This window comes from Podarcis tiliguerta (genome assembly GCF_965153285.1).
Source record: "Podarcis tiliguerta genome assembly, chromosome: 1".
In the NCBI taxonomy this organism is placed as follows: Eukaryota; Metazoa; Chordata; class Lepidosauria; order Squamata; family Lacertidae; genus Podarcis; species Podarcis tiliguerta.
Genome location: NC_139534.1, coordinates 92,578,835 through 92,594,560, shown reverse-complemented (window position 1 = coordinate 92,594,560; position 15,726 = coordinate 92,578,835). Strand labels below are relative to the sequence as shown.

General features: G+C 42.2%; 1 protein-coding gene across 3 annotated transcripts in view; it reads right to left on the bottom strand.

Annotated features, from left to right (window-relative positions):
* Nucleotides 1–15,726, bottom strand: part of LTK (leukocyte receptor tyrosine kinase) — a 99,879-nt gene that overhangs the window by 60,079 nt on the left and 24,074 nt on the right. For 2 of the 3 annotated variants that reach the window (XM_083449748.1, XM_083449747.1), the window contains exon 2: nt 2,584–2,697. The exons of the other annotated variant lie outside the window; for it this stretch is intronic. In XM_083449748.1, coding sequence (XP_083305874.1) covers nt 2,584–2,697 — 114 coding nt within the window. The remainder of the gene's footprint in view (nt 1–2,583; nt 2,698–15,726) is intronic. 3 annotated transcript variants of the gene reach the window in all.

Here is a 15,726-nt window from a genome sequence, read left to right as displayed (position 1 = left end):
ACCCGAGGTACCACTGTATTCAGTTGGTTAGCATGCACACCCTGTCATTTTGCTTGTGAAGGTGAGAGGAAAATAAGCTCACACTGCAGCAGAGAGGCAGATCAAAAATTCTACTTTGTACAGTGGTGCCTCGCAAGACGAACAGAATCCGTTCCGTTAGCCTCTTCGTCTAGCGGTTTTTTTGTCTTGCGAAGCAAGCCCATTAGCGGATTAGCGCTATTAGCAGTTTAGCGGCTATTAGCGGCTATTAAAGGCTTAAGGGATTAGCGGATTAGCTGCTAAAAGGCTATTAGCAGCTTAGTGCCTTAGAAAAAGGGGGTGGGGAGCGGAAAAAAACCCCAGGAATCGCAAGACATTTTCATCTTGCGAAGCAAGCCCATAGAGAAATTCGTCCTGCGAAGCACCTCCAAAACGGAAAACCCTTTCATCTAGCGGGTTTTCCGTCTTGCGAGGCATTCGTCTTGCGGGGCACCACTGTATTTTATCTCTCTCCACCTTTAAAACTGTAAGTCGAGCATTCAGGTGATCCTGGCACCAGAACACAAATAATACATATTCTTAAAGCCTTTTGTAATGCAAAGGTTGATGAGCATCAACTTAACACTCCATGACTTCTGCAGCCCAGATTAAGTTTGTATACCACCCTTCGTCTGAAGATCCCAGGGCAGTTCACAACAGAAAAATACAAAATGAGATCTGTGGCCACATTTGAATAAAAAACAAACAAAACACAGCTGAGTTAGTCCGTAAGGGGAAAAAAAACCACTTCTTAAAAATCCACAACTGGGCCACATTTTTATCTGGAGAAATCAAAATGTCACAAAGCAGCGTGTAAACTTCTGCGTTCCCTATAACTCTTCATCATGCTACACAAAGGAGGGGCTGATGGGATAACAAAAATATCCCCCACCAATACAAAAATTAGTCTGAACACTGAAAACTGCAATAGTCTCTACTAGGTTGTGTTACAACTAACAGCTACACTGGAGTTCAGAAAGCTTTAAGTTTTAAATCAGAAGTCTTTTAAACTTCAATCTACACTAGAAACATTTCCTAGTTAAAACGTAGCTTTGCAAAGCATAGCAAAGCAGTAATCCTAAATGCAGCAAAGTTTAAAATTGCGTATCTGGAAGTTAGGGCTATGACGCAAGTGTCCAGAGGCTGGTTATTATTTTGTTTGTTTTTTTACTAAGAGAAAGTTTTTTAAAATGTTGTTCAAAGGGTACTCTCAATGGTGTGTTTTACTATATTACACATGGCATAAGACTATTAGTCACTTTCGGAGCAGATCTACAAATAATCCACAGAAAGAAAACAGCATATCTGAAGCACAGTTAGCCCCAGGCAAAAACCACTCAGCCACATCAGAACTTACACAGTTCCCATTATTTTTATAACTGGATAGCTCACAGTTGCTTAAAACACACAAATTACCATTATTTCTGCATATTTTCCATCATACCCAGATTGTGGCATGAAAGGGAAATGCATTTACTAACTTATAAACTTTGGAGAGGGGAGAGGGGCTTGGGGAGGTTACTTTTATTTGCAAATAAATCAATCATCTCCTCCCCTTCATATCTGTGATTTTGCCCCAGTGAGATGCTGGCATTAAATAAACCATACCAGGGGTGCCCAAACTTTTTTCAAAGAGGGCCAGATTTGATGAAGTGAACATGCGTGAGGGCCAACCAAAGTTTTTAGGATTGAGCTTTTTTTTACAATTTTACCCCAGGACATATACTGCCATGGGGGCCAGATTAAATCGACTGGCAGACCGGATTAGGCCCCCGAAACAGACTTTGGACATGCCTGCCATATCCCGTCTAATGAATTCACATTGTATCTTAGATGAGGAATGCATGCCATTCAGACCCTGGCTTGAAGAAACAAACATAATTTACTAATTCCTAATTAAAAGACTACAGTCTGCTAATGCATAGCATGCTTCTTCCATTCAAGTAAATGATTTCTGGAGGACCAATGGGTGAGTAAGAAAGGCTTTTCTAAAGCCGCATGATTGAATTCATCTGATTATTTGTAGGAGTAAGGGAATGGTTTAGGCAGAATACAGAGAAAGTATAAGCTACAGGGAAATTACTGCAAGATTACTCTCATTCAGTTGTATTTTACACTCTCAATGTCCGGTTCATTTACTGCTCACACTATATGAATGCCATTGGGACAAAAGACTAAGCAGTGAAAATGCATCACTACCTAGGATGAGGAATTGAGTACATTAAACAGAACATGCTGTTCTACTAGTCTTTCAGGTTTGTATCAAGGATGTCTTCCTTAATTATCATATGGAGTCTGATGCCACAATTGATGGTGGCAGGGTGGGGTATTAATAATAATAATAATAATAATAATAATAATAACTGATGCAGGTGGCTTGAAGTGGATACTGGACACAATAATGGAGAACAGGTCTATTAAGTATCTAAATACTAAGTCCTCTACATTCAGAGAATATGTGTTTGACGTCCATCATTTGCTGAGAAGGAAATAACAGGGGGAATCTGTTACCACCACTGGTAACAGGCTCAGGGAAGCTTCTGAAGACCAAGATGGGAACAATACCTGGGTGGGAGGACTGATCAGGATAAACCATTCCACCGCTACTTGGAGACAGCCTAGGAGGCGTATAGAAGAAAGGGGGAAATTTCTCATCAGGTCTCGTAGAAGCAGAAACAACTACAAAAGAGAGGGGGGAAAGTGCATAAGTAAAATGAAAATACTCCAAGATGTAATTGTTTATACAGATGATTCCCCCCCCCCCTAATATAAACTCTTGGAGTTGCGGCTAGAAAGCTCCTTTATACTAGGTTGGTCCAGTGGTCCATCAAGATCAGTACTGACTAGCTCTCCAGAGTTTCAGACAAGAGTCCTTTCCCAGTATTATGAGAGATTGAACATGAGAGCTTCTACACAAAAAGTATGTGCTTTCTTGCCCACCTCCACCTCCACCCCTTCTCAATGCTGTCTAATTAAAATAAAATAATGCTGCCCGATTAAAATGTAAATACAGTAAACATCTGACAATGATTTACACAGGCAAAAACAATTGTCCTTCATTGTCCCCATGATTTGCTAATTGGATTATCCAATCATTTTGAATAATGACTTGGCCTGCATACGATGCTAATTTAGAGCGCCAGCACCTACAAACATATTGTGTAGAAGTGCCCTAAGGTTTTGAAGTAGGCAAAGATTCTCTGGCAGGCCTACTGCAGTTCTTTACTACCCTTGGCAGCAAAAGGATGCTGCAGTGCTTACAATGATGCAAGCTTCTGTAATGTCTTCTCAACTAATGGACTTGTAAGAGACTGGGATCCTTGATGCGTAATCCATTTGCATTATTTATCTCTGCCACCCAACAACGTTTTTTCCCTTGCGTGTACACTAACAAAGAAACTTTCATGAGTCAAGAACCTAAGATTCTCACTACTTGTAAATATGAAATCTTACTAAAGCAACAATGCATATGCCCTCTGGGGCAGGCAGCACATCTGTTTTCACTATATCTCACGCTGTGGATGATGATCGGAGGTTAAGCAGAAGTCACTGTGAACACTTCCAGAGTCATACAAAACCACCTGGGTCGTTGATTCATTGTGCTTGCAAAAAGATTTGGAATGCTCAAGTGAAATGCTGCTAATAGTCTCCCTTTAGGAAAGCCAGCAATCAGGGCAGTCCTCCCCAACCTGGTTGCATCCAGATCTTTTGGATTCCCATCAGCTATGCTAGCTGGGCCAATACTGTAGAAACTGTAGTCCAAAACGTCTGGAGGGCACCAGATTGGTGAAGGGTGCACTTTATAGGAAATTTTGCAATGGTGGGAGGAGATAGGACAAGGTAGGCTAGGTCTCTGAAGTCCCTAAACTTGTCTGGTTTTGAGAAGTGCCTTTCAGAGCAGTATCTTGTCCAATGCTTTCAACATGGCTTCTCAAGACCTGATGTTCAGGGTCCTGCAGAGCCCCTTTGCAAAATGCCTTGCAAGGTAGTGCTTTGCAAGGCAGTTCTCAAGACCTGACAATCTGCCGATTGTTGGGTCTTGCTAAGTCTTTTCCAATGTGCATTGCATCATAGTATGTTGAAAGGGGCTTTACAAGACCTGAACATCAGCTGATTGTGGGTCCTGAGAATGCCCTTGTGAAGAAGTATCTGGCAAAGCATTCAGCCCACAGGGGGTAGGGAAAAGAACATCTGGCCCATGAGCCAGATCCAGTTCCCCAGTCCAGCCCTAAAGATTAACAAGACATTGCTCCTACATTTTGAATACCCTGTTTTCGCTGGTCTCATTAGTGAAAACAGTGAACAACTGAGGTCTTCCATTTAACCAATATTGAGTTCCAGAAGCCAGCAAACTCCAGATGCTCCACCTTTAACCCACCAGAACTCCTTGCCTAGAAGTTTAAGTTCTGACTCTACCTGTTACTCTTCTGGTTCCTCCCTGTCTCTCCCCCAGACCTAAGATTCCTCCATGCACTGTCCTAGCTCCACCTAAACTGCCAATATAGACTGCTATTCTTCTCTGCAAAAAAACCCAAAGGTGTCTTGCTGAGGCTTCCCATCTCTTCAATTCAAGAATGCTGTTAAATGTGAGATATTCCAGATGGCTTACATCTTGCATCTTTGGCAATTCTTATACCTAGAAAAGGATTAAAACCATACCAACAACAAAGTCATAATGAATTACGGCTACATAAATATTCTAAAGTCCTAGGTGCCTGCTAATATCAGCCTTTGTCTGAGTACTAGCCACATCTAAGGCTCAAATACATTTTTCATATTCCCAAGCAGAACCATCACTTCTTGCAGTATACAGCAGGAACCTGAAGCTTTTCCACCCCTATAATAAACAAAATGTATACAGTTGCAGTTTGATCAACCACCTTCTCAAATACAATAAATAAATGTTGCTTCTGGGCCATATTTAACCTCATTATTTGTCTGTTTGTTTATTTTGCACACTGGCCTTCATCCAAAGATCACAGTGCAGTTCACAACATAAAAATACAAAATGAGAACACACAATACATAATAAAGCAAAAACAAACCAGTAACTCCCCTCCCACAAACACATTTAAAAGGCCATAGAATGTTAATCAGCCAAAGTCCTGGCTATAGAGAAAGGTTTTCATTTGGTACCTAAATATATGTTATGAAGGTGCCAGGTGAGACTCCCTGGGGAGAACATTCTAGAGACTAGGAGCCACTGCAGAAAAGGCTTCACTATTAATGGGGAAACTAAACAAGTTATTAAATGGAATCTATAAGAACAAACAATCTTAGCTTTTAATAGAGGACGAACCAGGACATGATTAGATACACAGGCTGAACAGCCCAATTTGGAGGGCAGAACAAGATGCCCCATGTCCGGGAAGAGCCTGAGAAGCATAAATGCAGGACCCCCTTCCTCCACTACAGAAAAAGATATCATGCTTAAAATGTGACAATTTATCTACCAAGTTCTTTGGGTGAAAGAAGGTGTATTTTTCATGAAACACAATGGATTTAATCAACTTAACTTTCTTCTTGTATCATTAAATAGTAGACAGATTTCTTTGCTTAAGTGGGTATTATAAAGCAACAGACAAAATGAAGGAAACTGAACTTCAAGAAATGTTTGTGACAGGCAATAAATATTAACAAGAAGTGAAGGTTTACATACCAGGACTATAATAACCACTGGGGAAAACAACATTAAGTGTAAACAGGCAGAAACTCAGTTTTACATGCAGTAAATATGGTGCATAGGTTTTAGTTACAGAAGATTTTATATAGGTTGTCAATGTACATTTTATTTTGTAAACTACTCATTGTAGTATAAATGAATGTGAGGTTTACAAAAGCCTTTGGCTATATGTAATAATGTTTATTACTTTTCCAGCATTGGGGAATTTATGAGCTTGTGGGAAACCCTTTTGCCCACATAAGTTCCTAAGGTTAAAGGACTGGTTTGGTAGAATGGGATGGGATGTCTGGAAAACGTTTGATCAACTTTTATCACCAAAAAACTGTCACAGGGTCCAATTCTATGGTTCCTTGAGGGGGGGGGGAGGTTCTCAGAGGCTGTAGGATCTAACATATCTCCATCATCTGATAGGCAAGTGGATTGTATGGCAACTTGTCTGCCCAGGACAAACATTGTAGTCAACATGAGACATCATCCAATCTGCCAGAGAGTGCACAGGAAGAATCAGTGATCGTGGTAAATGTGGAGACCAGTGGTATTGGAAAATGTGACAAGGACTATCAGGTCCTTCTTCCAGAGCAAAAGACATGATTTTCACAGATTCTACACAGATTCAGAAGATTAACTCCTGGGGCAACTCTTGTCACCCCTCATTGTAACAGCTAAGAGATGTAAAACAAGGCAACACCTTTTTAGGGGCTCCACTTCAGCCACTGCTTTGTCCAGGGTTCTGGTCTTGACTTGCTTCTGACTCACCTGAACATGACTCAACCAAATCTGCTGCTGCACTACTAAGCCTGTTCCCTGGAAAAAATACAGAAGGCCTGGAATGTGTCTGTCAAGGTTGATTAGGAGGTTGAAATCCAGACACCTAAATCTGTCTGGCCGGTGTTGAAGATGGACTACTGGACCAGGTAGAACTTTAGTAGTTCTTATGCAGCACATCAAAGTCTCAGGACTCACAGAGTGGCCCATTGAATTAATTACAACAGTGAGAACAACCTTTGGAACAGACTAGATTAGAGGAAGACTTCTTTGTACTTGAGGAAAGAACACTTAATTGCCATAACTTGGTTTTCAGAATTTGAAGTGACAGCAATTTATTCACAGATACCTACATGTTCTTCTTTGTGAAAAGATGACCTCAGACATCTCCCAAGACACAGTTCAGGGAAAGTTAATGGAACTATTCCACCAAACACTGTCTTGAGTTCTCCCTCTAAAAAAATGAATTAAGTAAGAAGAACTTTAAAAAATGTTTAGCAGCTAAGCTATCAACATTGCATCCCTTCAGGCTAGCTGTTTATTACAGATCTCTTTCACTTTCATAGTAAAAGGGAGTTTGCTTATACACGGTGATGAGTAAATCTCAGTGATAACTCAATTTATACGCCCTCAGATGTCTCTTTGCAAATTCCAGAAATCTGCACATGTGGATTTGGACAGGCGGAGACAGAGTGGTAGTTAATACAAGACAAGAGGCATGTGCATTTTCAGCAACAGAATAAAGATGAAAGAAAGCATAAAATAGCATAGTACAGCTATACTAGGCATACACAGCTTGTCATTCACAAACAAACAAACAAACAACAAACCATTAACTACAACTACATATGCAAGCTCTTTTTCCTAAACGAAGCAAGCAATTTGTCTAAGAACAAGTACAAATTTATCCTAAAATGTTGTAGTTTTGAATTACTTAGTCCACCTTCCAAAGTGGAAGGAATGCACTAGGAGTCTCCATTATATCCCAATCATTGGGATCTAAACAACATTTTTAGTACATGGATGCGGTTACCAGCTCATTGTAGTAAAGGAAAAAAATTAATAAATGAGAAAACGTTTCTTCATGTTTAGAAAGTTCACATTTACTGACTACTACTATAATGGAAATTTTAACCTGTTTCACTACTAAATCTGAACAAAGATTGTGGCTATGAGCTTGTAGTTTGATATCTTTGTCAGTGGAATGAAAATTTAATGCAAATAAGATTTTTGAAACTGGAGTAGTTTGGAACTGAAAGAAATCCCTGAGACTACATGTCTGCCTCTGACATTAGAGCAGACACAGACATTTGATTTTGATGGTTGTGGTGCAGCAACATAAGACACCAACCAGCAACTCTGAAACAATTCCACTGTATCTGAAAGTAGCTGTGCTTGCTCAAGACACAACTTTCAGTTGTTGGTAATCCCCCATATCCACTGCAGTCCCTGGTCCCCCTCCTTAAAGGGACTCCTGAAGACAGAGGAAGAGTGTCCCTCAATTCTACAGCCTTCCTCTTTCCTCCATTACAATATTGGTATTTGTTTTTTTAAAAAATCAACTTGTACAATTAAATGCAGCACAGCAAACCCCATCTCCTACTTTGCAGTAGGTGAAGTCAGGCAGGATTTCAATACATTAGTTTTTTACAGAGATAATCCAAAATCACGCTTTCTTTGACCGGCCCTTCTATGATTCAGCTAACTGACAGCTTGCTTCCTGCACCTTTCTCCCAAGAGAGATCACCAGACAGCTGAACAGGGATTGTGTGTTCATCAGTCCTTCCTATCCTGTTTCCATAAAATGTATCTACTTGCTGGAGTAGACCGAAGACATATTCATTTCACCTCAGGTACTGAAAGGTTTGTTCTAGGCCCTAGAATCTTGGGCCAAAGAGGAAGAAGGGTCGCCCAGGATTGTTGTTTTTTAACAGAAACAAAAATCACAACTAGAGAGGCTGCTGTTGCATTTGGGTCTTACTTGAAGGTTACCCATAGGCATCTGGCTGGCTACTGTGAGAACAAAATGGCAGACTAGGTGGGTCTTTGGTCTGATCTAGACGGAATCTTCTTATGCTGTCATGTTCTAGTGTTGCTTTTTGCCTTTCATGCAGCTATTAAAGACATTGAGTCTTGGCCCATGAAAAAACACCAACCCTAACATAACCCTGTAAAGAGAGACATATAGGAGAATGGACTTTGTACACCACACATTTCTGAAAGAGAATATGGTAGCTCTCCAAATACACAACTGAAAGAGGTCAACAAGAAAGAAAAGGTTTACAAGGAAGCCAGAGAATTAGCTGTGCTGACTGGCTTCCTTCCACACCACATTTGAAAACATATCCTAGTATTCCAGTAAAGAGATAAAGAAGGGAGGGAAAGAGTTTGTTTCATTAGTAAGCTCATTGTACTTTGGTTTTCTGTTTATTTCACTAGCTGCTGATATCTCATGTGCTGAGTTATACAAGTTTTTGACTCAAACATTGGAGCTTTTGCTGTCCCGAAATGGAATAACCCTGTGGGTTTTATGTCTCCCGATGTTCTCCTCCTGTCCTTTCTTCTTCCTTCCTTCCCCCGCTATCTTTTTTGTGTAATGGCCTACCACAGTTGTCCCCTGGTCCAGGAATAGACAACCTTTTAAAGCCCAAGGCCCACAATCCTTTATGTGCAAACTTCTGGAGGATACCTGCAGTGGTGGGTGCAGTGAGAAGCCGAAGTGAGTAGAGCAGAGGATTTGTATCTCACCTTTCTACAGAAAGCTACATTCCACCAGAAATATATCCATCCAGGCAAAGCAAGAGGCATTATCACAATTCAAGGACACGGTCAGGCAAGAGCACTCAATGAGGGTGTAGAGCAGGACCAGGGGAGAGAGGCATGGCCTGTGTGGGTGAGTCCCATGGGCTGGACAGAGAGGCCTGGAAGGCTGCAGCTGGTCCATGAGCCTGTGAGAAATGCAACCTCATATAACAAGCGTGTTTGGCTCTATTTAAATGCGTGAAGGGGTTAAGACCATAGAATAAGCTGTTGCTAGTCTTGACTAGGTCACTGTCCCTCATGTCCAGTGATGGGCAGTTCTTTTGTTTGCCTTCTTTCTTCCACCATGTGAACCCAACATGAGAGGACATCTGTGCTTGACTGCTCCAAGCTCAGACCATGTGTTCAGAAAGTTTTACCGTACTTTGTAAACTAAGTTCATCTACCCGGGGTTTTTATTTTTTTGCTGCTGTATGGAAATACACAAAAATTTGATCTTTGATGAGTTTGTAAGTAAACTTCTTTTAAAATTACCAAAGTGTTTGATCTATTCGCTGCAAAAGAGGGTAGAAAGGGGAAGTTGCTGTAAGCGACTTACCGTGAGATATTCAAAAGCCTAAACACCTCACTTTTTTGCAGGTATGTTTTTGTGTTTTAAAACCTCTGCTCTCTCTTACCGGAAAGTATTCTGCCGGAGTTTGCATCTAGGGATCTGTCCACATTCACTTCTAGTAATATATACCAAACCACAGAGCCAATACTTCCCCACCCATTAGATTAGGATCTAATACTATAAAATAAAAATAAACATGCAAACAATCCCCGTCCTGCCAAATTGAGGAGAAAACTTAACAATTCATATAACCTGATCCTGCATGATTATAGCTCTAAATAGCTGTGGAAGTTGAAGTTTCCTCTTGCTGGAATAAACTGATTATATGTGCACAAGCACTGTACACTCGCTAATCACTACTATGGGCAAGGTCAAGTTTCTGATGTCAGCATTGAGCATTAGAGGCACTGGACGTCCAGTACAGCTGTGATTCTGAGCCTCCCCCCTTCCCTGATTGTGGTGGGTGGGGGAGTCTCTATTGTGCTCAGCTTTCCAATTGCCAGCAGATTAGACAATCACCATGACAACTGTGGTGACCAAATTAGTGAAAATACATATATCCGAGGATTCCTTCTGAGCCCAGTTTGGACAAAGCTGTTGCTGGTCTGCAACTGGCTAGTAAAATTTAATATTGTGTCTGTAAACAGAAAGACAACCAAAAAAGCTTAACTTTTTAAAAACCCTCAAGCAAAACTGTCATGTGTCTGCACACACACACACACACACTTTAATGTCTCTCCACTGCCCCACTTTAACTATTCTCTAAAGACAATTAAAATCTTGGGATCTGCCTGTGGATGTTACTGATAATGTCTATCACATGCCTGACAGACGAGTCGACCATTTCCCCCCCATCTTCTTCATGAGGGAAGCCCTTGTTCTTCCTGCCTTTCCTGGAGCCAGAGCATTTTATGACTGAAAATACATTTCTCTTCCTTCAGGAAGAATTTTTTCAATATGAGGTAGACTCTAAATTTATCCAAAAACTACTTGTTTTCTCTTTTCCTAAACACACACAATCAATCAATCAGAATGTCAGTTGAATGCTTGCCCCTTAGGGTGTTTAGCAAGTTCCTTTTGCAGTGTGGGGTGAAGAAAAAGACTGACAGGTCCAATGGCTTGCCTTCTGCCCTCCTTACCGCTACATTTATCCAAAGGCTTGAAACCTAGCTTTTCCCCTGATCTTGGAGTCATTTGTTTGACCCTGCAGTACAGTCATGTTGAAATCCTCCAGAGTGATCATAGCATATATATTCTTGTTGCTAAGTAATCATAAGCACTCCTGAACTTTGCGCCTCCCCATTGAAGAGGATGGGGAAATCAGTGAACTTTTCTGGCAGAATTCAATGGAATTTGCAGCCATAATGGCCCTCTGCTTCCATTGCTGACAGGTCCATACATATGCACACAAAGTAAAACAAAAACAAAAAACCCCCACTGGAACAGTTTCTGAAAAGTTCCTCCTACATATTTACCAAAATCACACAAAAAAGACAAACCTTGTAAGGAAGGAATAATTGGTAGGAATAATTCCCTGTCACTTACAAAATTACCCCCACTTCCTCTCCCTCCCAGGCATTTTCCTTACATAGTAAGCTTGTGGGGAACATGGGGATATATCAATGTTTTCAGGCATACTGTCGTTTTATTACAGTCAATGACCAGTATCAGGATAAAATCACCAATTACAAAATTTAAAATCTCAGAACAAACTAAAATAAATAAAATTACATATCCATAAAAAAGCAGTTCTAGCGGCATACTATCTGTGTCTCTGGTACTCATGAACCACTAATTGACTGTGATTTTATGTAAATTGTGCTATTTTTACTGTTGTTAGCTGCTCTGAGCCCGGCTTTGGCTGGGGCGGGCAGGATATAAATTAAAAATATTATTATTATTATTATTATTATTATTATTATTATTATTATAACAACAAAACTTTTGGGGGACCCAAGTTTTGTTCAGGCCACTCCAGAGGAAGCTGGATCACTTCAGACAAACTCCTGAAATCAGCCAGATTTGGTTCAGGGTATATCTGAAGGAACTGCACGCCCCTAGAATTCCCTATTAACCAACTATTCCAAGCAAATGATCTGTTTATTGAGCATTCATCCTGATTTGTTTGCCCAATGAGGTTTGGACATAGTCTTTATTCAGTATTCATACTGATTGTTTGCAGAGTAGTTAAGTGACAATGAACATTCAACCTGATTTGTTTGTGTAGTAGTTGTACGTCTTTCCATTAACATTCACCCACCCCATAGTTCTTAGCGCATTTCCCTGTCACTTTCATAGAATCATAGAATCCTAATCCCCCAAAGTCCTTTTTAAAAAAGTGGATTTGTTGAGTTCTTGGGTGAAAGGACCTGGTAATTCTCTTCAGTTGTGGAAACTTACATTTATAGTGTGTTCTTGAATCTCTCCTGCAAATTGCTCACTGCCTGGAAGTGACTTTAGTCAGGGACAGCTTCAGGATTTGTGAAGCTCCTAGCTGTCTTCAGGTCCCCACAACAGACTGGCATATATTGGGCACCCATATATTTAAAAAACACTGCTTCCCCCAAAGAATCCTGGGAACTGTAGTTCACTCCTTGCAGAGCTACAGCTCCCAGCACCCTTCATAAACTACAGTTCCCAGGATTCTTTGGGGGAGGCAAGGTGCTTTGAATGTGTGACATATATGTAGCCTAAGTGCCCCCAGGAGCCCCACTCCCATATAATAGTGTGGTGAGAATATCTTAAGGATATGCCTGAAGTCTTATTCTAACACTGCTAATAATCATAATCATAATTATTATTTGTTATTTATAGCCCGCCCATCTGGCTGAGTTTCCCCAGCCACTCTGGGTGGCTCCCAAGAGAATATTAAAAACACAATAAAACATCAAAAACTTCCCTCAACAGGGCTGCTTTCAGATGTCTTCTAAAAGTCTGGTAGTTGTTGTTCTCTTTGACATCTGGTGGGAGGGCGTTCCACAGGGCAGGCGCCACTACTGAGAAGGCCCTCTGCCTGGTTCCCTGTAACTTGGCTTCTCACAGTGAGGGAACCGCCAGAAGGCCCTCGGCGCTGGACCTCAGTGTCCAGGCTGAACAATGGGGGTGGAGACACTCCTTCAGGTATACTGGACCGAGGCCATTTAGGGTTTTAAAGGTCAGCACCAACACTTTGAATTGTGCTCGGAAATGTACTGGGAGCCAATGTAGGTCTTTCAGGACCAGTGTTATATGGTCTCGGTGGCCACTCCCAGTCACCAGTCTAGCTGGCTCATGCTGGATTAATGACCCATTAGATGACCCATTAAAAAGGGCAGTGGAGATGGGATGCTCGGATTCAGTCAGAAGCTGGAGCTGGAAGGGACTAGGAAGAGGTGCACAATAATGGGTCCCTTTGATTCTGCCTAACAACCCTCCAGCTATGTGAAAGAGCCCAAGGGTTAGGCTGATCTCCTTAGCGTGGTCACTCAAAGTGAGTCAGCTCCACTGCATGAACTAGAGTGCCTGAATAAACTTGTAGCTCTCACATTAAAGGTAAAGGTAAAGGTACCCCTGCCCGTACGGGCCAGTCTTGACAGACTCTAGGGTTGTGCGCCCATCTCACTCAAAGAGGCCAAGGGCCAGCGCTGTCCGAAGACACTTCCGGGTCACGTGGCCAGCATGACATCGCTGCTCTGGCGAGCCAGAGCCGCACACGGAAACGCCGTTTACCTTCCCGCTAGTAAGCGGTCCCTATTTATCTACTTGCACCCAGGGGTGCTTTCGAACTGCTAGGTTGGCAGGCGCTGGGACCGAACAGCGGGAGCGCACCCCGCCGCAGGGATTCGAACCGCCGACCTTTCGATCGGCAAGCCCTAGGCACTGAGGCTTTAACCCACAGCGCCACCTGCGTCCCTAGCTCTCACATTGCTTTTATGCAATTAAAGCTCATGCACAAAGCCTCCATATTATCTCTAAAGAAGTTTCCGTGAAGTCATTTTTTTTATCTTTGCCTGGTGCTGGGCTGCTCTACTCCAGCAAGACCATCCAAGAACAATTGTAGTGAGAAGTTCTTAAGATGCCACAAGCCTCACGCAGGAGGGCTCTTTACTTTCTTCCAGCTCCTGAGCGAAACTGAGGATTGAGACAAAGCCGTATCAAGTCCAAACTTTAGCATGCAAGCTGACACCAAGCAGAGCTACTGCACAACACCGTGGCTTCTGTCAAATCCCTTGTGGCATTTCCAGATAGAAAGGGGTCATGCAGAGCCCCCCTCCCTTTTCTGCGCCCCCTGAGCTGAGTGGAGAGGGCTCAGCAACTGTCCCGAGGACATCCTGATCTTTTAACCTCATTAGACCATTTCAATTTCTGTAGCATCTAAGGGGAATGTCATTAATGGTGTCAGAAAGAAAGCCTAGTTCATCTGCCTCAAAGAAACCATTCTAGTAATCCAGTTACTGAGGAAGAAGGAAGGAAGGAAGGACAGAAGGGATGGTTCCTATTTTCTCATTGCTCCACTAGCTGGGAGAGAGCTGGCACACATGCCTAATGAGCGCCTCATTTCCTCAGCAGTGGCTCTGGCGTTCAAAGTGAATCATTTGGGACAATTTAAAAAGCGCTTTTGAAATGAAAACTGAAGCTCATTTTCAGCCACCCTTCCCCAGTAAATGGAAAGCAGCTTTGTTTCAAGGAAGGAGGTTATTTCATGGCATAATAGCAACAAGTTGGCATAGTGGCTAAGGACACAGCAGAACTGCTGTCATTCCTTGTATCTTATAACATCTAGTTTGGCCCTTCGTGCAGTATTAAACGCACTGTGTTTTGAACCTTTATTTCTGACCCAGGTCAGCATTATGAAAAATTAATTACCTTGTCATATGAACCACCAGTCCATTGTCTCAACCGGCTATTGTTACGTTCCTGAACTTCCAGTCAAATACTAAATACAGTGGAAGGTGAAACCAAACCACATCCAAAATATATGATGCTATCTGAGCAGACAAACTGAGAGATAAAGGTCCTTAATGAGATATTCTGTTTATTAGATCACCGTAGTAATTCAAAAGAGCTATGTTTGCCCCTGTGATGATCTGAGCTTCCTTGACATTGGTACAGCCTCTTTACATGGCCCAAAGTCTATTTCAGAAGCTTGCAAAATCAGCCTCACAGGTTATATAATGACCTCCAGTTGACTACATTGCTGCTGTATATTGGGATGGAGGCGGGAGCAAGTTCATTGCAGTGCAAATGCATCTGCTGAGCCAACTGTGCTGCTTTCCCACCTGCCTTCTCTCCATTGTGCTATGCAGCTATGCAGCAGTGATGTAGGCAACCAAAGGTAAGAGGGCACTGCTGCCCTGCCCAACACCACAATCCACTACTGAGAAGAGCCCTGCTGAATCAAACCCAATGCCTACCTGGTCCAGATCTCTGTTCTCATAGTGACCAACCAGATGCTTATGAGAAGCCTGCAAGCAAGCAAGACATGAGTGCATAGAAATCACCCAGACCTAAGCTCCTTTGAGGGACATTCATACTGCCTCTGATAACTGAAAGATATACAATATGTCCTCTTGGCTAGAACCCATTGATAATCTTATCCTCCATTAATCTGTCCAATCCTCTTTTAAAGCTACCCATGCTAGCACAATGATATATAGTGTTGGCATAGGGGTACAGTGTGGACTATGGGTGGGATTCACCAAAAGAGTCTCGCAAGTACATGCCCTATGTGAGGGCTTCCGCTTTCGCAATGGGACTTCCCCTCCTCATCCCCCATGACCTCTAGTGCCCCCACAAATTGGCTCTAGGGGATCAGTAGGACCCCCCCCCCCGAATTGTGTGCAAGGGGAGGAGAGGAGGGATCATTCCATCTGGCAATGCTGGTGCCGATGGAACAGTCACCATGGTG